Source organism: Colletotrichum fioriniae (assembly GCF_027942845.1).
Source record: "Colletotrichum fioriniae strain IMI 355084 chromosome Unknown scaffold_6, whole genome shotgun sequence".
Lineage (NCBI taxonomy): Eukaryota > Fungi > Ascomycota > Sordariomycetes > Glomerellales > Glomerellaceae > Colletotrichum > Colletotrichum fioriniae.
Window position 1 is genome coordinate 1,708,405 of NW_027076842.1, and position 22,077 is coordinate 1,730,481.

The following is a 22,077-nucleotide window of genomic DNA, read 5'->3' on the forward strand; positions in this document are numbered from 1 at the left end:
CTACTCACTCATCTTCGAGGTGATTAATTCCTCCTCCTCTTCCTCCTCCTCCTCCAGCTTCCTGGCCTCATAAATCTCAACAGCGGTGCGCCGGCGAGCAATATTGACGTAAACGTTCTCGTGCTTTCTGCTTCGGAACAGAGCCAAGACGCGAGGGTCGTACGGAGGGCCTCTCTGAAGAGGCTTCAAGGTTTGTAAAGGGATAATGACCTCCTTCGTGTGAGATAAGCCATGGTTCACCTCAATGGGGCTGCTTGGGGCTTGGTCCATTTTTTCAGGGGCACCACCCATGTAAATGTCGCCATGACCGTCGTTGCCATCGTAGTAATCATCGAAACCGAGGTTTCTAGGTATGATACTTTCGTTGTGGGAAGTCGCGGACGGCGGAGAAGAAGACTGCAAAACCAAACTTCCATTATTCAGTTGGGTGACATCCATGACCTCGAAAGCGTCTGGCTTCGCTTGGAAGAAATGCTCTCTTCCCATCGCCGCGAAAAATTCATCCGACTCAATGCTGGCTTGCTTCCACTGCGAATCAGTTACTCTTTCAGACTCCATGCCTTCGGCTGAGTCTATAGCTCCGCCTGTGTCCATGGGAATATCCTCGGATGCGCCAGCTTGCTTCGTTCCTGTGCCGACGTCCAAGTCTTTCTTGGCAAGACCATGGCTCTGCATAGTTTGTACCACGGGAGCAGATTGGTGTTTCTCTTTGGGAGGCATCTCAACGTCGTCCCAAGGCAGACCGTCAGCAAAGGGGTTTTCATGCCGCTGTCTCTTCGCCGGTCTTTCGATATCGTCCCAGGGAGAGAGTCTGCCGTCAGTGCGCCGTTTGTTCAGCCGGGATCGAAGGTTCGCCTTTTTCTCGTCCAAGTTTCTCTCTAGACTCTGCTCTATGGCTTTCTTCAGGCCCAAGGCACCAGTTCTCTCCGATTCCTTGGGACGATAGGCAAGATTGAGATGACTATGCTCATCAGAGCGGAACGTATTATCAAGACGGCTGGAAGGATCAGGACGGTATGTATCGATGGATTGGCGAGTGTCGTTGGGGCGATAAGTGTCAACGCGTTGGCGTGATCTTTCAGGACGGTAACTATCATCCGCAAGGTTCAAGTCGATAGGGCGGTAAGAGTCCGAACGAAGTCGATGTCCGAGTGGTTGAGAGTTGCTCCCAGACTTAAGAGGACCTACACTGAATTCTTGGAAGTTCGGTGATTCGTCTTGGTCGGTGCTAGGGCTGGATTGCAAAAGTCGGGCTCGCTCCTCGTTTATGTAGGGTCCGTTGGTGCTTGAACTTTGGCTGGCAGATCTGGAGTGACTTCGCTTTCTCGATGAGCTCTGTCTCAGGTCTTCGCTCGATATCGCCGTGTTCTGAGGCCGTTGTCTGAGTGAAGCAGTGGAGCTGTTGGCCTTCTTCTGAGGACAATCCTGGATAAGGTGATCTCTGTACTCTCCGCAGATGTGGCAAACGTATTTCTTATGAAGGAGAGGCTTCGTTGAGGGGCAGTGCTGAATGAAGTGACCTACATTGGCAAGTTTCTCATTAGTTTTCCGATGACCTTTTTCTTGGCTTCATTAATAGCTACCTGGTACTCCGCAGCGATTGCATACGTAGCCAGCACGAGGCTTCTGCTTGTTCAAAGACGAAGTCTCAGGCGATCGGTCAATGAGCTTCTTTCGACGACTGGGACGGGAATCTTCAGCGTCAGGATGCACGTTTCCCGAGTTCCGAGTTTCGGGGACAGGCTCGCTCGCTTGGGTGGAAAGTCCAGCAGGTTGGGGCGAATCTGGCAGGCGCGTTACCAGGGCTGCCTCCTTTGGGGCAGATGAGTTCTTCACCTTGTGGTGGACACCATGCAATTTGTAGTTGATTTCGATGTCCCGTCTGGCAAGGTTGAAGGTCCGCTTATCTTGAGGTCGGTCTCTGAGGTAGTCTTTCTTGTGCTCGTTGAAGGCGCTGAGGACGAGATGCTTTTCGTACTTCCTAGAGCTGAGGTAGTCGCAAGCATCTCGAATGACCCTGGAAGAGGCCGTGTGATCTGTAAGACCCAGAAAAGGAGTCTGCTTGGCAAGCCACTTCGTATAAAGTTCCAGAAGCGTCTCGTCATCAATGTCCTTTGAGTGTCGGTGAGTCAATTCCCACTCGATGTCTCTCTGGTTCAGCCTGTAGAACTCTCGAGGATGCATCCCAAAGATGAGGAGCTTCGAATCCGTCATCTTTGTCCGCCGTGGAAGCGTTGGGAAACTTTTGACCAAAAGGTCAAGATAAAATGTTGGCCTTTTAGACGTGAGGTTGCTGCGAAATTCCTTGCTCGTCTTTGAGATGCCCTGGCTCCTTCCGGAGCTAGGGACTGGCTGGATCTGGAAAAAGGGCAAGTCGGAAAGCAGTGCACAGAGTAAGGCCTGCTGAGAAAGAAGTGGAATTTGAACGGAGGAGCAAAAGGTCATGATGAGATTGGGAAAAAGATCTCATCCGGGAGCCGCTTTGCTCTGAAAGTGTGTTGAGGATATCGTCAATATAGTGGACCTGGGGGTGGTCGATGACTGCAGCTAGTAGTTGTTGTGAACGGAAGGCTCGTTCGGAGCAGGCCCAGGTACGAGGTAATAAAAGGATACAGGTTTTTAGACAAGGCAGATGTGCTCAGCGAGGAAGGCCTCCAAAGACACCGATCGAGCCTTCTCCATTTTGATGGACTGCGTAGGTACAGTCAAGACCTCCTTCCTTCAAATTCGTTTCTGACCCTGACGAGGCAAATGTCACGCTCCCTTCCCCTCATGTATGGACTCTTCGAGTAGAAATTAGGCGCTCTTCTTCGGGGCACGACCCCCTCTTCTTGGTTGCCTACCTTACGTATCAATAACAAAATCGATAAAATGCTGTTACTCATTTACTGGACGTACCTTAGGGACGATGATGGCAGGACCTGCACTTGGACTTACAACACGTCGCGGGGCGAATGCTGCAAACCTCATTCTATTGAGGGATCGAGATCATGCCGATGCACAACGCCTGCAATATGAATTCATTCCGCGCCATGCCTAGACCATTGAACAAGAAGCATACAAGCCTTCGAATACCCTCCTAGTGATCACGCATCAAATTACCCCATACCTGATCCTTGGCCAAAATGTGAGACGCATCAGGCTCATCGCTTCAATGCTTGAAATCTCCTCTCCAGCTCCGTAATGTCGGGTACGTTGCCTCCTGGACCCTTTCCGGCTGGTTTCTTCTGAGCCGCTGCGTCCATCTTCTTGTTAGGTTTCAGCTCCAATGAGTTGAGCGTAACTTTAGGATGGACGTTGTCTGTGGTCATTCTCGGCGGTGTGACAGTCAGAGGGCTGCTGGGGCCTCCAATCGTCCTCGGCGGTGTTGCCTTGCTCAGCTCCTCCTGTTCCTTGGCCACTTTAGAGCTGTTTCCTAACGGACCCTCTGGTATTCTCACCCCGATCCCTCCACTTGGGTTATCGTCGTCGTCATCGTCCAGCAGGTCCAGCGGCTCGTCAGCCAGAGGTCGCTTCGGCCAGTCCACATTGTACGCCTTGGCAATTTCCTCCAAGTATCCTTGTACGAGCTCTTCCCTCGGCGGCGTGACACTCAGCTTCTTGACAACCTTGTCCGACACCTTGCCATCTGAGTTGTCCATCGCTGCAAGAACAAACTCCTTGCCATACTTCTCCGCCAACAGTGTTCGCACCACCTGCAGCTCCTTGATCTCCGTCTTCGGCGCAGCGTAGATGATGCTCTTTACCGCCTCCTCCAGCCCCGGATCACAGACTGACCCCTCGAGTAGCCCCGCGCGGGCAATAAGCAGTTCGCAGTACAGCTCCAGTATCTCGTGCAGCTCGGTCGTGATGTCGGATCGGATGATGTTCTCAACGCGGATGCGCGCAGAGTCGATTTTGCCCACCTCGAGGAGCTGCGCCATCGCGCGTCTTTGTGTCTTGCCCATGGAGTCATCGCGCTGTTGGACCATGCGCAGCCGTGCGATGGCCAGCTTGAGCTGTACCTTGAGCTTCGTCTATTCGAGATAGGAAGGACGCGGTTAGCAAAGCTATGTCGTCATAAGTGTCAGCGGGGCACGTCAAGGATGCGCGACTCACAACGACTGATGGTTGAGGAGGCATTTTAGTGACTTTTCTGTTGCGATTTGAGGGAGGGAGATGCCACGAGGCCCGAGTTAAATGGGAGAGATTCCACCTCAAATATGGTAAGTTAACTGAGGTAACAGGACACAAGGCAACAGAATTGAAGCAGGAGAGTGGGCAAGCCCGGAAGGGGTCAGTCTGCCTTATCTAATCGCTACAGGTTGGTGGGATGGCTGGAGCTTGCGCCTCACTGCGGGGTACTTATTCGTGCCCAAGTGGGAGGGACCAGGGTGTGTTCGAAAGCGGGCGATTCCAGCAAGGGCCATGCGGACACAGGCCTAGGGTCTGCGGTCTGCGTAAGGTAAGGAAGGTATGTATGTCACTTACACCTGACGTACGTAGTATAACTCGGTCCTCGTTGTTTGTATCTTCTCAAACGCAGGCTCATTGTTTCCTTATGAATAACTCGTGGAAAATGTGATCCCAAATCCTTGCCAAGCCTACAGGTCACAAAGCAGCTCCTGAGCGGCAGAAGAACTGCACTCGTCAAATGAGTTTCTTCGTCGAGCTATCGAGGTGACTATTCATCTGACGTAAACCTTGCCTGTAACGCCAACAAGAAATAACAAATCAACGAAAAAAACAAACGCCAAGTCCACCTGTCCACCCGTGGGTATCGTTACATTGTTCCAAAGGAGAAGTTAGAGTGAAGTCGACACAACCATTGAAATAAGACATAGAGCCAGCAGCCGGTATGCGATCGAGGAAAGTGCTTCAGAACTAAGAAACAATTAGCGGGAATTCTCTGCCTCATTGGGAGGAAACGTACAATATTGAGCGCGGTATGCTGTGGAAGCCGGGTACCATTCAGCATGGCCCGAGTCTTCTTGGGTCGCTGCTGGAGGCGTCTGAAAGCTTCCTGAACGTGACGAGGCTCAATTGGACTTCTTCCCTCGCTGGGCGGGTCGAACAGGCCGGTGGCCACCTTGCGCTTCTTTGATCCTGCATTTTCACCGCCGCTCTGTGCCTTGAACAGATCCTCTTGCTCCTTGACCTTAAGCGCGTGCTCGGTTAGGGTCTGGACCATTTCGAAGGTCAAGAAACCCAAGATATCGACGATATCGTCGGAAGGTTTGCTGTCCGTTACAATACCAAATCCAGCCCATTCTCGGAACCTTTTGCCCTTGCGGTACGTGAACGAAGCTTGACGGTATTCGGACCATGTCACGTACTCCTCCTTCGTCATGGCTTTAGTGCGCTCGTCGGCCTTGCGGAGACGTTGAAGGGTGATGAAGTTCATCTCTTCCTCTTCTTCATCCTCCTCGTCGTCACGTTCAGGGACTTCCTGGCTGTAGAAAGAGGACGGCTCCCAGGGCAGGCCGACCTTGGCCTTTTTGTTCTTCTTGGTCGCGTCGTCTACAGGGCCACCGGGGACCACGCCACCGCTGGGGTCTTCACCAGCTCCCAGGTCCGCTTCACCTCCCTTGTCGTCGGAATCCTTGACGTTCTTTCTGACATCTTTCCATGAGAGGAACGTACGCAGGCGAGAAACTTTGGCTTGATCATGGCGAATTTGAAAAATCAGGTCATTAATCGTGATGGCTCGCGAGCCGCGGCGAGCTGCAAGCTCAGTGCAGTTTCGAAGCTGGCGAGTTATTAGCAATGTAGAGACATGTAAAGCTTGCACAACTTACCAGCTCAATGACTTGCTGGCGCACAATGTCCTCAATCATGCTAGTCGTCTCAATCGACGGTTCGGCGGTCTCACCAGAGACATACATCATCTTGCGCGATACATTAGTAAGACGGTCTGACCAGCCATATGGCCCTTGGTTATTCAAACGCTGGGGCAAAATGAAAGCAGGCTTGTTTGGCGCTGGACGCGTGACTCTTTTTTTCTTCTCTTCTCCAAACGGGAGGTCAAGGATGGACTTGAAGCCGGAGTTGACCACGATGCCACGAACTTGGTCGAAGGCGGATTGAAACAGCTCCATGCTCTGGCGTTGAACACGCGCGGCGACCGCCGCCTTTGCTCTAGAGCGCCTGGGGTATTTCGGTTTCTTCGTGATGGTTTCAGACTCGGCGTCGCTGGTATTGTCGGCCAGCGGTTCGGTGCATTGTTCAAATATGGCGAGAGTCATTTCGAGACACCCGACGAGGTGGCTCATGAGGCAGCCGCCTCCATCTCGGTCGAAGTGAGATCTCCATCTCACAAACGATTGCTCCTCCCTGCCTTTCATTGGGGTAGATGTCTCTCTCGAGCCGAGTAGAGTGTTTTCGAAGCAGCTTTCTTGATACCAGCGATGGAGGTGAGGACGATATCTAGCCATACGCTAGGTATGGTGAATGGCAGGTACCACCTTGAGAAGATAGCCAGCGCTCATATTTGGAAAGAGCAGGGACTGTCGTGGAAGCCAGTCGAGCATACAAGCGTGAGGGTTTGCGTGTCCAGACGGGCCGTGGTCAACTCCAGGAGGCAGGTGTCAAATCCTTGTTTCCCTCTACTGGACTTCCAGTTTTGAGGTCACTAGCTGCCATGCGCCTGCGACTCCTCAAGAAGGGCAAAGCAGGACGAGATCAATAGAAACAAAATCCACAGCATCTTTACTCACCTGGCTGATCTCCTGGCGATACTTGAACGCCTTGTCATCCTTTGAAGCCATCTTGCCGGTGTTCAAAGGCAAGCCTTGAATTTGATGTAAGAATTTTGAATGAATCGAATGTTCTGTGTTCTGTCGTTAAGTGAGGTACAGACAGGGTGGAAGCTGATGCGGGCGTGGGAGGCTGCTGGTGAATGGAATGCTAAAATGTCCTGAGAGCAATCCCAAGAACCGCACTGTTGCCGAGTGAGGTAGACCAAGGCTAGAGACAATTCCTGTATGAAGGCTTTGATTGCTGCGTTGCTTTCTATGAAAATCCGTAGGGCTGCTAGGAATCCATTACTTGGGTGAATGGGACCTATGAACTGTCGATGGAATTCGGTGAGAAGGATAAGTCGGAGAGCGAAGGCTGGAGGTGTCTCGGTCGCAGTCCGGCTCAGCGACGACAGCTGGGCATGCTGGGTGCACTGACCAGCCTACTATCATTCACCTCAAGGCAAGCAGGGGCCAGAGGAGGTTCCGAGGTACCTTCCAGGTTCGTTTCCGCTGGAATCGGAAAAGATAACATCCGAACAGCGGGTTGCGTTCCGTTCAAATCTTACGTAAGGCACTAACTTGAAGCACCTATCACCTGAGGAAATCAGCATGATGGCGGTGCTCAATGCATCAATACTTAGATCAACGAAGAGAGTATTTTCAACCCAATTCTATCAGAGCAAGCTTCGCCCAAGCCTTCTTACCGAGTGCTCCCTGTAACCTGTCTATCCACATGACGGTCTGCAACCGAGATCGTGCGCTGTCCCACGACAAGCGCTCTGCTCCTAATTTCAACCACAGAGGCCGCAGCCAAGCTTCCTCAGCCTCGAACACTGAGATCGCGCACACCATCAAAAGCCAGAACAGGATGTTCTCGTCTCCTGTCTTTTCATTGGCGGTAGTCTCGCATAATTTTCTGAGACTCTCAGCGAGATACTTATAAGGAAACCTACCGCCTGGGATTTGCAATGTGGTTGACAGGAAGGCCAACATCCCAAGCCGGAGGCATTCATCTGACCGGTCATCGACCCCGTTCTGCAGATGTACGAGTCGTGTTTGGATAGATCCCAAGGAATCTTGGAAAAGCGAGCCTTCAAGCAGCGAATTGCAGGCGAGGTGATCGTTGATCAGATTCACCAAGTGTCTGAGGTCCTGCCACACACCGGCCAGCCTCCAGTCACTCACAACATTGCAAGAGAAGGGCCCAGCCTCGCGAGCTGCGGTCCCCGACTGCGCGTCAAAGCATGACTTCCAGCTGATGGGGCCGTGGAAGAAACAAGGCGTACCTCCCGTCCCAAGAGACCATGAGAGAGCCAGGCTGTATTGTCAGAGTCGCCCCCAACTGGCAGATGACATGCACTCACCGATCGAGCTTAAAATGTAGCTTCGGATGACTTCGAAGATACCTGAGCCCTCCACGAAGGCCTACAATCTGCCGTAAGCCTGACAAGTGTATGGCTGTGGTGCCGAAGTCACCCCAAAGACCTGCCATCAAGGCTAGAGTAAGTACGACGTGGAAGATTGCCTCGTTACGATGCGAGTCTGGTTGAGAAAGCGCCTCGTTGAGAAGTTTGATCGTGCGCCGGAGATGAAATTGTGTCATTCTTCCTGGCTGACGGTGCTGGACATGTTCATGTACAGCGGATGAGTAGAATAAAGCGCTGTGTAGGAAGATTTTGTCCTGGAGAATCCAAGAAAATGAGAGTGCTTCGGAATTCGCGCTGCGAGGGAGGTCGACGCAGTGCTCAATGGGATAGAAGGTGCCCTTGAGAGCATTGAAGTTGACCACTGGTCCCAGTCAGTCGGATGAAGTGAGATTTACGACAGCAAATTGGTATGTCTTACATCTGAAAAGGATTTCCTGAGAGGGCCTTTCCAACTCTTCTGCGAAGCGAATAAGAGACATGTCGCTAGGCGGCGGATGAGGAACCGGGGATACCAAAGTCGAGGTATCATCTCGAGCTACCTCTTCTATGCCCGGAGCCTGAGATTCTTCTCCAGCTTGCTGCTTCTCATCATCCACGCTGCGAGACCAAGATTTGATAGGGGAAATCGAATGAGTGAGCGACTGAAGTCCGGCATTCCCGCTCGCAGTTTGAGCGGCTGCCTTCTGCGCTTTACGAGCAGCTTGTTTGGATCGCCGCGAGCCTTCTTGCCGATTCTTACCGATCATACATCGACTACGAATTACTGATCGGTCTGTGGGCTGTGTCCGTCCCAAATTGCTGACTGTTACGAACGCGAAGTCAGCCGGCATAGTGGTAGTGAAGATGTATAGAACTGTAGGCTCGAGAAAATATGATTGCAATGATGATCTAAACAACTAACTGAGTCGATATGAGCTATGATGAAATATAAACACAATGACAATAAGATGAATGAATGAAACGCTTTGGGAGTGGAAGGATGCCAGGGCGAATACGCTACGAAGACCGACGAGACTGACAAAGGTACTAACACCATCTCACGGAAGAGCTCCGGAGTTAAGACCCCACTCCATCTGACCACATTGTTTTCCGGTTCGGGCAAGCGTCTCACTCTGCCTAGGTACTTCGCCCATGTTTCCTGCAGCCCTAAGGCCTCCGGCATCGTTCCTATTCGTCGTCGCCTCGAAGACAGCAGCGTGAGCCTCCAAGAAGATGACCCGGCCAACGTCCAATCCTCCCTGAAATGAAACATTCTTCCACACTAGTCCGAGTTGCCTTCTCTAGGCGGCGGACCGATAAAGACCTGCTGCGGCCTCCATAACATGGGACCCTTTTCGAGCATCGCCTCACGCCAGTGCGCCAACACACCAGACATGCGTGACAAGCTTGCCATGGCCACGATGATGTCGGTTTCGAAGCCAAAAGCAGTGTACAGGAAGCACCCGTAAAGGTCTGCATTGGCCTTCAAGTTACGGCTCGTAAAGTACTTGTCGGCATTGGCAACACGGTCAATCTCCATCGCGATGGACAGTAAAGGATTCGACTCCACTTTGTCCTTGTACTGGTCGATCATGGCGCGGATGAACTTGGCTCGGGGGTCTACGGCCTTGTAGATACGGTGGCCGTACCCGAAAAGACGTTGCTTCTTGGCCTTGACGTCCGCTATCAGTAACGGCACATTTTCAGGGGTCTTGAGATCCTCAAAGGCCTTGTAGGCTAGTTCGATGGCGCCTCCGTGAAGCGGGCCGTACCCGGAGACAAGGCCAGAGATACAACATGCAAGAGGGTCCGTCAGGGTCGAGGCGGCATGTAAGAAGGCGGCGGTTGAGTTCGTCATCTCATGGTCAGCGTAGAGGATCCAGAGCTTCTCGAAGCATTTGACAATTTCTTGGTTGGGCTTGCCACTATGCTCGTCTTCATGAAAGCCCATCATGCGCAGCATATTGGCGATGAAGGAGTCTTCGGGATCGGCAGGGGTGAAAATCTTATTGCGCTTGCGGCAGTATACAAGGGCAACGACAGTGGCGAGGGCAGAGATGCAGCCGATGAGCGCTTCATCGACCTTGTCAGCCTGGCCCATGAAAGCTGGTCGTCCGGACTGGAGTGTGGTAATGGCGCCTTCATCATGACTAGCATAGGCGGCCATGCCTGCAAAGACCATTGTGCTCGTCAAGGAATCTCGAGGGAAAGACTCAATGACTTGGACAACGTGCGGAGGGGGGATGCAGCCGGCAGCAATCTTGCGCCGGAAGGTCTCCTTCTCAGCCGCGTCAGGAAGATGGCCCCAAATCAAGAGAAAGACGACCTCCTCATAGTCGTGGTGCTCGAAGAGGTATTCAATTGAGTAGCCGCGGTAATGGATAGATCCATGTCCGCCATCGATATAGGTAATGTTCGACTCGACGCAGGCGGTATTCAGGTACCCAGGATCCAAAATTTTCAGACCACAATAACTGACAGAGCTGGCATCAGCCTGAACAGAAACGATCTTTTGAAGTTCGAGGGCTTTGATTGCGTTTCGGTTGATTGGGATTTCGTATCGCCGCTGGGTGCGGTTGTCGCAAACTGTCAAAGTTCCGCTGGATGGATCGGCCTTGGTCCGGAACAGTAGGCTACGCGCAAGCTGTGTTGGCAGCATCAATGTCTGGACAGCTCGGGGCATGCCCATTTTCATGATAGTGAATGTTTGGCCGAGTTTACTGAAAGGTTGAGTTACATAGGAAGCGGTAGCGGCACCGATGTTGTAAGCCTTGCTCCAGAATGAGTTTCTTAACCGCAGGTATCCTGGATGAAGCTTCTGAGCCTCATCGCTCCTGAGGATTTTCTTGATAGTAAGGCTTTCTTGAGTTGAAGTTCGTTTGATCGACTTCTGGAAATCTTTGGCGGTATTCATTGAGTTGTCCTTAGACTGGACAACTGTCTGAATAGTGTAATTGGTGTCCATGGTCTCGAAGTTTGTTGAAATATGGTTAATGAAGATACTTCTTCTCTCTATTCCCAACTTCAGACGAGCACCTCCGTCAGGTTTAAATATTCAGAATTCTCTTTTCGTGTATCACCAGATCGCATCAGTTTGTGACTGGGCGACAAGGGGTACAGCTGACAACGGGAAACGTCCACCAGGACTTTAGCACAACGTGTCAAAGCAACTGAATCATTTCTTCCGCCCGGGCAACTAGAAACGAAGCCGCAAAAGGAAACATCTTGCACTCTGATCACTACGGAAGGCAGCAATAGACCCCAATGGGGGCTCCATCTCGCCCGGTCACCGAGTTCTTCACGCCGACGCCGAAGCTCTCAGCGCAATGGCGGAAGCGCTTGTTATCGCAATCGCGTGATGTCTAAAATGCTGACTCTCTGGGCTGAGCGGATATCGTGAAGTGGAACAATCTGGGGGCCATGAAATCCGTCGACCCCAGTGAGTTATCGTGAGCATGGCCACTTGAGCGCAAAGTTGCGCAGCTGCCAATGTAAGGCTTACATTTCACCAACACACTCTCCGTCTGGGCAGTGTCATCAGCTCCGAGTCATCGAAGAAGAGCCTCGTAAAGAGTCTAGGACTCTTGTTTCGGTATTGGATACACCGAAAAGACCCGTAAAATAGTTCTGAATTCAGGTAGGCGTTGCCTGATTCCGATCACGCAGGCACATCAGGCTTCGATGTGTCTACGCCGTTCTCGCACATCAAGGCTGAGTGCGGCGTGGGGCCTTGGCCCGGGCCGGAAATAAATCCTTGAGTCGCGAAACCGCAGTTGGTTGTATTAAGTAAGATTGCCTTCGAGTTTCCTTTGCACACAATTTGCCCTTCACATGACGAGAGGTCGGAGGTGTAGTTCGGTGAAGACAAACTTGCGGCTGAAAACGCCTAATCCGGGCATCTTTTCCACTAGTATCAAAACTAGACCGTATTAGATCGAAGAAACAATAGGTTCAAGGTAAACTTTGCATCTGATGTATTCTTACACTTAATTGGGCAGAGGGTTTGTGGACGAAACGGTGATGCCGCCCACACCAACGGAAGGTCTGGTCGGAGCTCAACGGTGGTCGGGCCCCACAAGAAGCCGATCGAGGCGGCGGTCGGACGTGAGTAAATGCCGGAAACTAGAATCCGACACGGTTCGGTGCCCCTCCCGACGGACAAAAAAACGGGGCATCCTCAAACATGTATCACATCCGGATACCGTTTTTACCCCATAGAGAATTCCGAGCAACAGATTTTTGCCTTTTTAGTGATGCTGAGTGAGCTCAAATGAGTGATGTCGCGGAGTCCATGGAGCGCGACAAAGCTGTAGATAACCTGACCAAGCATGTGTCAAAAGTCTATTTCAGCAGTATTTCTGCTAGCCACATGCGCTATTAGGCTAATATCAGCGCAAACTCTCCATCATGCCACATGGCCGCGCCTCTACAATGAATAGGATGCATGTCTGTGAGTACAAGTAGACTTCTTTTCCCAAAAGTTGGGCTGCCCAAAGATCACACAAAGCTTGGCGGAGTCTTCATCGTCGATCCCAAAGCCCGTTTCCGAGATTCCGACGCCGGCCATTCACTGAACATCCCGAGCAGCCCGCACGTTGCAAAAGCAGGGGCTTTATGGTCAAATGCGGGGAAACGTGTGTGGCGAACATCAAGTATATGTTTAAAGGAGCCCCAGTGAAATCACAATCTATTTCGGCCGGCCTCTACAGCTACTCGCCATTCATAGTAGATGCATCTATAGGTGGCCGATTCGCGAAATGGAAAACACACCAAATACAGCCGCACACGACTTCAGGCGTTATGTTCCACCAAAAGGGAAGTACTCATTAAGTAGAGCTTCATTGCCTTGTTCTTTTTTGCAACAAGCGACGTTCAGCTAACAGCGAGCAGACTGGTCGCGATTTGAGGGAATAGACGTCAGTGACCCCCATAAGTATTCGGAGACCATTTTGAAAAGTCCACATCTAGAGGCGATTCGGGAAGATTGGAGAAAGAAACTCGATGTTCCATTCTACGGCGTCACAAACGATGGGAAAAGGAGAGAGGGCCTTTATCAGATTCGAGATGAGGGTGCACCGACGAAAAATATGGTAATTAAGAACGATCAACTCTAGCTAGGTATTGTCGACATGCGTTGACTCCGAATAGGTTGAAGCGGCTCGCAGAGTGCTAAGCTCACTCAGCCCGTCCGAAAAAGCAGACTCAGTCCATGACGTGGATTCGGATAAATGGTACGTCGCTATTGCAGACAACAGTAACCAGGCGAGACCAGAGTATTGATGAGATATCTTCGTCCGAGCAGTAGAAGGTGGAGTAATCCAGAGTTTGTGTTGCACCAATGCGGTATACGGCTCGAGGACCTGGAGAAAACGAAAAGAGAGGCCATCATAGATCTTTTGGAGCAATCTCTGAGCCCAAGTGGTTTTGCCAAGGTCCGAGGGGCAATGAAAGTGAACAAGTTCTTGGGGGAAATTTGTGGGAAAGAAGCCATCTTGAACGAACACAGCTATTCGTGAGAACCCCGGTACCCCTTTTCTTCTCTACCAGACTAAGACGATTCTTACACTTAGTTTCACGTTATTCGGCGAGCCATCAGAAACAGAACCCTGGGGTTACATGTTGTTTGGTCATCATCTATGCTTGAACGTCTTCATCGCTCGCCAGCAAATGGTGATAGGACCAGTCTTTATCGGTGCCGAGCCAAACGTGGGTTCTTCATCATCTGTTTAGCCCAGGTCATTGACAAAGCTGACAGTGCGGAAGATCATTGACGAAGGCCTCGACAAGGGTCTCACGCTGTGCGCCAACGAGGGCCAGTTAGGCCTACAGCTGATGCAGTCTCTACCCCCGAAGCTGCAACAGAAAGCTCAAGTATACCCTACAATGAAAGATCCTGCAATGCCAGAAGGCCGGTGGAACCCAGCCGACCAGGTAAGATGTTCTGCTCCTGTCCTGCGGACTCCTGGCCAACAGATATTTATAGAGACACATGGCTGGAGCCTTCCAAGACAACCGCGTGATTCCCTACGAAGGCGTTGTTGTTACGGACATGTCCGAGGAGCAGCAGATACTCGTCATGGCTATCGTGCATGAGTTCTTGGCCCTATGGCCTTCTGAGCCACTCCGTCACCGTTTGAAGCAGATACTCAAGCACCTCACCGAAACGCACTTTTCTTGGATTGGCGGGTTCGGAGAAGATAAGCCTTTCTACTACCGGATTCAAAGTCCGGTGGCACTTTTTGAGTTTGACCACCACTCGGGGGTCTTCCTGACCAACAAAGAGCCCGCCAAGTATCACATCCACACGATCCAGAGACTTCCGAATGGCAATGATTACGGGAGGGCACTGCGGGAACTGCTCCGAGCTCGATAGGAAATGGTCGATCAAGTATCCTCGAGGTGTTTACTCCGAACCACACTTTGTTGGACCAATTGTGTAACATCTCCAGTTTTGAGTTGAGTGAGTGCCGAGCGTAGGAATCACATCCTGTCTTGGCGTGGTGTTAGGTGCATGAGGATCGCCACGGCCCGCTCAAGGTAACCAAACGGATTTTCTGATTGACTTGCCCACCATTCGTACGTCATATGTCAGCCGCATGGCTGTGGGTTCCCGAGGAACAGTTTTCGTAATATGCCAAGACGTTGTGATGGCGAAGCACTTGGCCCCGCGACCGTTGGCGGAGGTGATGCGCCGTGCCAAAGCCCGCCGTCTTGGCCCGCAGAGCTTCACGGCTCGGAATTTTGAGTCGGCGGTGATCGCCACGAGTGACATCAGTCTCCGGACAGGAATCGACAACAGCATTTTGAGGATCGTATCGTTGGAATAGCCTCATGGAACGATGGCTCCTTGGGACTTGTTGGGCTCCCGTACAGTTGCACTTTTTGCCCGAATAGCAACGGAGAATTGACTCTCAATTTTTGCAGCTTTGTATCTGGCATTCCAGACCTCTATGATATAAAAGACATGGTGCAGCCAACGGCTACAGGGAGGGATAATCCGTCTAGTCCCAAACCTTAACAATCCAGTCTCGGAGATTTATTATCCAGTCACAACCTTTCAACAACGTCAGCCCGTGTCACTAGGATGTTGGGTACAGTACTACCGAGCCAATCCCTCGGTGAGGAGACACCGACGGAGTTTGCCATCCTTTCACCAACCCACGCCATCTTCTTCGTAGCAGTGGGCTTGCTGCTCTACTTTCTCTATAGACAAGCTCTCCCCAAACCAATCCCTGGCATCCCTTACAATGAGGCCGCAACAAAGAGCATACTTGGGGATGTTGCCTCGCTGCAAGAGGGCATAGCCCGAACGGGCGCTTTCCAGATATGGCTTCACGAACAAGCAGCAAAGCACAACTCACCCCTTTTCCAGATCTTCATCCGCCCTTTCGGAAAACCAATGCTCATTCTCTCTGATTTCAGAGAGGCCCAAGATGTGCTTTTGCGACGGGGCAAGGAGTTCGACAGAGCGAGCATCGTGGGTGACATGATCTCCGGGGCTGTGCCCAATCACCACATCATCATGAAGACGAACAGCGAGTGGAAGCATCATCGAAGACTCCTGCAGGACCTCATGTCTCCCCAGTTCCTGAACGAGAACGCCGCGCCCATCCTCTACTCTGGCATCCTGCAGCTCATCCAGCTCTGGAACGACAAGGCTCGCATCGCAGAGGGCCGCCCCTTCCAGGCTGACTCCGACATCTACTACTCTATTCTTGATGCGACGACGGCTTTCTCCTTTGGAGCTGGTGCCAAAAGTGCTATCCGTCCTACCGTGGAGCTTGTGAAAGGCCTGGGTGCTGATGACATTCGCCGGCTCAGAGGATCAACGCCTGCTGGCGGCGAGCAGCCTCTGCACTTTCCCACGGCTAAGATCGACGAGAGCCTCAGGGCATCGCTTGATGTGGCGGATGCAATCGAACAGCTTCAAGGATCGCCTATCCCTAGACTCAAGTGGAAACTCAGCGTCGAGAGGCAACCTGCTGTACGCCGAGCTATTCAGATTAAGAACGCTTTCCTCCGCGAGGAGATCAGCAAAGCCCTAGATAGGACGCAGAACTCCAAGGGGTCCAAGGAGCATTCTTCTGCCGTTGAACTCATGGTTTCGAGGGAAAAGAAGCTCGCCGATAATGATAGTAGGAAACCAGACTTCTTCTCTGCTATGATGATGGACGAGGTAAGTTTGAAGCATTCGCTCCGTGCTCATTGATCGTCTCTCATATCACATATTCTTAGATCTACGGACTCATGATAGCAGGACACGACACTACCAGCACCACCCTGGGCTGGGGTGTCAAGCTTCTGGGGGACAACATAGAAGCCCAGTCCAAGCTCCGCGAAGTCCTAAAGTCCGCGTTTCCTGACGCTGTTGCTGAGAACCGGAATCCGGCAATCAAGGAGATCACTGGAACTAAGGTCCCATACCTGGACGCCGTAGTAGAGGAGATTATTCGACATGGCAGTGCCGCTGTTCTCCTGGATCGTGAGGCTATCTGCGACACGGAACTCTTCGGTCATCGCATTCCCAAGGGCACCATCATCCTCTCGCCCGCCCGCGGACAGAGTATCCTGAAGCCCTCCATCCCGGTCGACGAGTCGCGGCGCAGCAAGAGCAGCCAGAACGCAAAGGCCAGAGCGTGGGACGACGCAGACATCACGCAGTTCAAGCCGGAGCGCTGGCTCGTCGATCCCAACGGTTCCTTGCCCGAATTTGACCAGCAGGCTGGGCCCCAGCTTGCGTTTGGCTTCGGTACCCGAGGCTGTTATGGACGACGTCTGGCATACCTCGAGATGCGCATTATCGTCACGATGATTGTGTGGAACTTCCAGCTGCTTCCTTGCCCGAAGGAGCTGTCTAGCTACGCCCCTAAGGAAGGTTTCACGTATAAACCCAAGGACTGCTATGTGCGCTTGCAGGCTCTTCATTGAGCCGACGGCGAGGAACTTGTACTTGCGATGTATTGTGAAACATTGTCTTTTTTCCGAGCATGGTATTTTCTTGTTTATTCCAGCTATTGAAGGTGCAATTAGACTGATGACAGGCGACAAGGATGATAGAGGCATGTAGGTTTTACTAAATAAAATAAAGTATTTTTCGACGCATGGTATCCATATGTATTTAAGACAGGAGAAAGTGCCTTGTAAAATACCTCGGCTCCTGTGCTAGCCTGAGAGTACTGTGCCTTACAAATACCAAAACCCCCGTTGGTGGAAAGAAGAATGAGGGTTCAATCTGGTCTTGAGCAGGTCATCAATTTTCTTCATTAATCATCTGGCCTCTTGATATAATAGAAGGTACCTTAAGGTATCAAAAAGAAAAGGAGAGAAAAAAAAAAGAACCAAAAGCTCGGGTTCTCAGTCCGTGAATCGAACCGGCTACACCTACGAAACCCTCCATCTTTGCAGACTTCTCGAGATTTCATACCAAGTTCGTATACCAACGGACTAAAGCGTTGTACCGCTCGACCACGCGGGTCAAGGGGGCTTGGTTGACGAAAGAGCGATCTCAATCTGGATATAAGGCATGCGCCCTGCGGTTACTGCCTGGGCTGATTGGGATTGACACTGCAGAAGGAAGGAAGTCTACCTTAGGGGACGGGCTTCCTTCCTGTTTGACCCATGGGACATATGTCACGTGCAATCGTTAACATCACTCACATTTCTGACTACAGCACAAGTATGTGAGGTGTTTTTGTCTCCTAGTACAACGCAAATCAGTCTTTCCTACCCGGAGACTGAGGCTGGCTGGCTAATTTATCACAGCATTCACAACATCAGGTCCTGTATCGTTCGTGACAACCATCCCACCAATGTGGGAACCCCGCAAATAGTTGTATTATACGCGATATCCATGGGTGATTCTCTTAGTGACCGTATCTCAAAGATATTGAGGCTCCCCTATATCGCAGCAATATTTTAGCCAGATGAGAGAGCCTTCTGCCGTAACTGACAGCAATTACTTGATGAATGGAACATGTGCAGAGCATGTCGCGGTAATTATCTTTCTCATTCACATGTACAGTATTGTAGACCATGATATTAGGAATTAGATTCCTCACTTCGAACATGATGTGATTTTGTATCAAAATGATTTGATTAAGGTGAAATATGTGACCCCTTCTCACTTAGAATTTTATTCATGTCTCTAACTCATTACCAGAAACGACTAGGATGCTTGAGCCCCAGCCTCGAAAACGTTGATAACACCGTCGCCATTGAGATCAGCCGGGTCACCGGGTGCTGCGGGAGTTCCGTTGGGGTTGTTGCGGTCAAAAGTGCTCTGAAGCTGCTCGATCAAGCTTGAGCCACCGCCGCCTCCGTTTCCACCTTGCTTTGGTTCTCTCGTGTCCAATGCGCTGATGTCTTGGCCTTCATCGTCATCGTCTTCGAGATCCCTGGCGACAAGCTCGTCGAGATCTCTGTCAACAAGGATAGCGCCGCCTACGTCGCCACCGGGGTTGTTCGAGGCGACTCGCGCCTGGAGGTCCGAGATGGCTTCCTTGCCAGACAAAGGTTGAGGAAGTGCAGTTACGACGCTGCTCAAGAAAAGGACTGCGACGGCAGAGAACTTCATTTTTGCTGATAGCAGAAGGTCAGAAGGAAATTCCTGATCGGCGGTATAGTAATAATATTATGAGAGTTGTAAGATAATGACTACTGCCTGAGTAGTGAGATAAAAGAAATCCAGGAGACTAGATAAAGAGTATTGAAAGTGAGATGAGCTACTTCCAAGAGTCATTACAACATATTTGGGGTTACTGCTGGAACGCCTTTTATAGCAACCGCGCGCAGGTATGTCTGCTTTCAATGAATCCTATCAGGCATTGAGTGTGATGATCCATGATGTTGATGCAAAACTGTTTGGGCTTCCCTAGCATGGGCATGCCAAAGTCGTCCTAGGAGGAAGATCCCAGAACGTGAGATGGGAATTCTCTCCAGTCTCCATCGGCAGAAAATGAGACGGTGTTTGACACGACGACATGACGGCTGACTCAGTCTCATCTGTGCAGGGCAGAAAAAGGCACTCTTAACATGGAAGTTGCTAGGGCAAACTCATGACTTATAGGTTGTTGAAACTGCTTATTGATTCCGTCTCAACTTCCTTTGGTGTGACATATGTCAGCGTCTCAAGCTGTAGCCCCTATTTCCACATCCTCTAACATTCCCCTCAAGCTTAAAACTATTGTTGGCTAGCTAAAACAACACCAGACGTCCACACCGGTGTTTCATCTGATCACACGCAATCAAGCTACTGAATTCATCTCTTATCAATTCAGATGTTAACCCAAAGAAGAAGCATACCGCTCAAGCACAACGCGAAAGCGATGCATCAGACCAACCAACATGCGGTCGCATGTCATGGAAGCCCCAGTGGACTACAAGATGCCCCCCACTTTGGACATGTCAACAGGCTCTCTAAGCCTAGACTCTAGATCAAAATAAGGCGATGGAACGCGGGAGTCGATTGCTTGTCCGAGGAAAAGGTCGCAAAAGGCTTTTGTTGACAGGAATACGCGGGCCATTCCTAGAAAGTTGACTTTTCATCAGCACAAGATAGAGAAAAGGGAGTTCGCGACTGTAAAGATGTGGTTCAAATTTCTCCAGCACCATTATCAAAATGTGGAGGCGGAAAACGTTGAAAAGACGCATGATGCTTACCGTGACCGTGATAGCCGCCGATGAGATACTGGCCAGGCTTTCCAGGCAGCTCTCCTATGAAAGGCAACAGGTCCTTACTGAGCCCCATGATGCCGCTCCAAGCAAATGGAACAGGATCTTTGACTCCGGAACTTGGACTTTCGATAGACTCCTTCCAGCCCTTGAAAGTCCGAGATGGCCCTTCTTTGATGAAGTCAAGCACCTCGGGAACGGCAAAGGAGTCATCGCAGTCTCCGTAGCCGCCCTCAGGCCCGTTCGGATGTGCACCTTCTCCTCCGCCCCAGATCAGGTACTTTTGAGAACCGGAACGTTGAACAAGATAGTCGTAATTCTCATCGGACACGAACGCAAAGGAAGTAGATAGCGGTAAGTCGACGTATGCGGGTGGAGGCGCGATGGCCGCAACGTGACCCTTCAGGGGAATGATGCGCCCATCAAGTTCCGGCAGTAGATGGGAGGCATACCCGTTGGTGGCGTGTATCACCTTATTGGCAGTGATATTGCCGCGACCAGTCGTGATAGTCCAACTACCATGCTCACCGTCGGCTTGAGAAACTTCGAGCACTGGGGTGTTAGTCTCAAGCTGAAGGCCAGCCTCAAGAGACTTTCGAATCATAGCCATAGCCAGCTTATACGGCCAGAGGCTTGAAGCAGGAAACGTGATGGCGCCAGAACAGCTTGTGATGCGAAGAGTTTCTTCGGCTTCAGTCTTTGATAAGACAGTGATTTCGGAGACGTCGCCACCTGCTTCCTTGAAGCCGTTGTAAGATGCAAGTCCGGCTTTCCAGGTGGTTTCCGTCAGATACACATCCGCGGATCGATACTCGACGAGGTCTATCTCTTCATCAAGGCCATTCTCTCGAATGTATGCCAAAGTTTCGCGGTGGTTAATTGCTTCGAATGTGCATTGTGCCACAGCTACCTCGGGGCCATGCAGCTTGGAGTATGCGGTGAACCCCCGATAGCAGTCAGGTTTGATGTGCCCACCTACGGCACAAAGTCAAACCTCGTTGGCCGTAAAGAAGATTTGCCGGTTTTGAGAATGAAAACTTGCTCACCATTTCTACCTGTAGCGCCACTTACCGCGGCTCGGGCTTCGAGCATCAATACGGACTTTGGTCTGTTGGGCGACTGATCTGTGAGCAGTCGATGGGCAATAAAGGCACCAGATATACCAGCTCCGATGATGACTACATCCGCTGACGTGGAAAGTTCATGACTAGAAGCACTCAGACGTCAGTCCACCCGCTGCTGTTGACTACTGCGACAAGAAAGAAAGTTGAAAGCCGAAGCAATATTCGCTATCATCTTGTTAGATGCAGGATTACACCGACGTTTGATAAGAACGGAAAGCACTTAATGACTCCCTGCTTCGGGGAAAACGTTTCTAATTTGTAAGATCAGGTTACAAGCTTCTTTGACTTACGACTGGTGGTTGCTTATAACTGAATCTGGTCCAGACTGCCAAAACGAAGCTGTCGGATTACTGACTGGCAACGTTGCCGTGTAAGTTGGGCCCGACGCCATTGATACCTAGGCCAGGAGAGAGTGAGAAAAGCCACTAATGTGGAATACTGAATATCGGTTGATCGCAGGTTTGCTTCAACTTTTGAAGCAGACCATCTGAGGACGGTGATGGAAGATGAGATATGCACTGATAAGCCAGCCGGTCACCGGAGGGAACGCGGGGAACACGGCCACCCCACCTACCCAAGCTAGAGCGTTCCCCACCATCAAGTTGGGAAGCAGACGATCTCCTCAAACGCTCGATAGAGGACATTGACTGTTCTCTTCATTCAGTAACTTTGTAGTTCACTTCGAGGCCCGTCAATTCGTGCTTCAACAAGTAGGTAAGAAATCGTTACGGCTGCTGTCAGCAAGTCGAGCCTTGGATAGGTATGTCTCTTGCTACACAAAGCTAAGCACAGTAGTCTATGCCTGCACAGGGTGTTTCCACGCTTCATACGCGACCCAAGCCTGGAAAATGCCGACGACCAGTCCCAGTATCCCGAGAATAATTGCAATGATCACTCCAATAAGTGTCGCTAGCATCACGTGCCTAGCGTTACTCCTCCGTTCCAACCAGATATAGATAGGTCTTCGAGGTCTTGGGTTCTCGAGTTCGTCGTACAGGTCCATCAATCGTGAACCCCAGTAATGGTACTTTATATCTTTCTCTGAGTCGCGGAGGTATGGCCGGTACCCGAGACTGAGGCAGTCGGGGTCGAAGGAAGCTTTCGATACCAAAGATCGTAGGAAAGCTCGCGATTCCTTGTCTAGGGGGAAAAGAATAT

The 22,077-nt window shown here is 51.1% G+C and overlaps 5 protein-coding genes across 5 annotated transcripts; 1 reads left to right on the forward strand and 4 right to left on the reverse strand.

Annotated features, from left to right (window-relative positions):
- On the reverse strand, positions 1-2,214 carry N0V96_005882 (uncharacterized protein; the record flags this gene model as incomplete). The annotated part of the gene is made up of 2 exons (XM_065757519.1): positions 1-1,488; positions 1,609-2,214. The coding sequence occupies 2 exons, from the start codon at positions 2,212-2,214 to the stop codon at positions 1-3; spliced, it is 2,094 nt and encodes a 697-aa protein (XP_065613862.1).
- A 929-nt stretch (positions 2,215-3,143) lies between these two features.
- On the reverse strand, positions 3,144-6,746 carry SPT3_1 (Transcription initiation protein spt3; the record flags this gene model as incomplete). Its single annotated transcript, XM_065757520.1, has 4 exons — positions 3,144-4,016; positions 4,913-5,728; positions 5,778-6,335; positions 6,696-6,746. The coding sequence occupies 4 exons, from the start codon at positions 6,744-6,746 to the stop codon at positions 3,144-3,146; spliced, it is 2,298 nt and encodes a 765-aa protein (XP_065613863.1).
- A 2,661-nt stretch (positions 6,747-9,407) lies between these two features.
- N0V96_005884 (uncharacterized protein) lies at positions 9,408-11,090 on the reverse strand (the record flags this gene model as incomplete). Its single annotated transcript, XM_053189495.1, has 1 exon — positions 9,408-11,090. One exon carries the CDS (start codon positions 11,088-11,090, stop codon positions 9,408-9,410), a length of 1,683 nt encoding a protein of 560 aa, XP_053052948.1.
- Positions 11,091-14,023: 2,933 nt separating this feature from the next.
- N0V96_005885 (uncharacterized protein) lies at positions 14,024-17,053 on the forward strand (the record flags this gene model as incomplete). The annotated part of the gene is made up of 4 exons (XM_053189493.2): positions 14,024-14,056; positions 14,109-14,349; positions 15,223-16,301; positions 16,361-17,053. 4 exons carry the CDS (start codon positions 14,024-14,026, stop codon positions 17,051-17,053), a joined length of 2,046 nt encoding a protein of 681 aa, XP_053052946.2.
- A 1,237-nt stretch (positions 17,054-18,290) lies between these two features.
- On the reverse strand, positions 18,291-20,844 carry N0V96_005886 (uncharacterized protein; the record flags this gene model as incomplete). The annotated part of the gene is made up of 3 exons (XM_053189492.2): positions 18,291-18,703; positions 19,784-20,639; positions 20,842-20,844. 3 exons carry the CDS (start codon positions 20,842-20,844, stop codon positions 18,291-18,293), a joined length of 1,272 nt encoding a protein of 423 aa, XP_053052945.2.
- Positions 20,845-22,077: the final 1,233 nt, after the last annotated feature.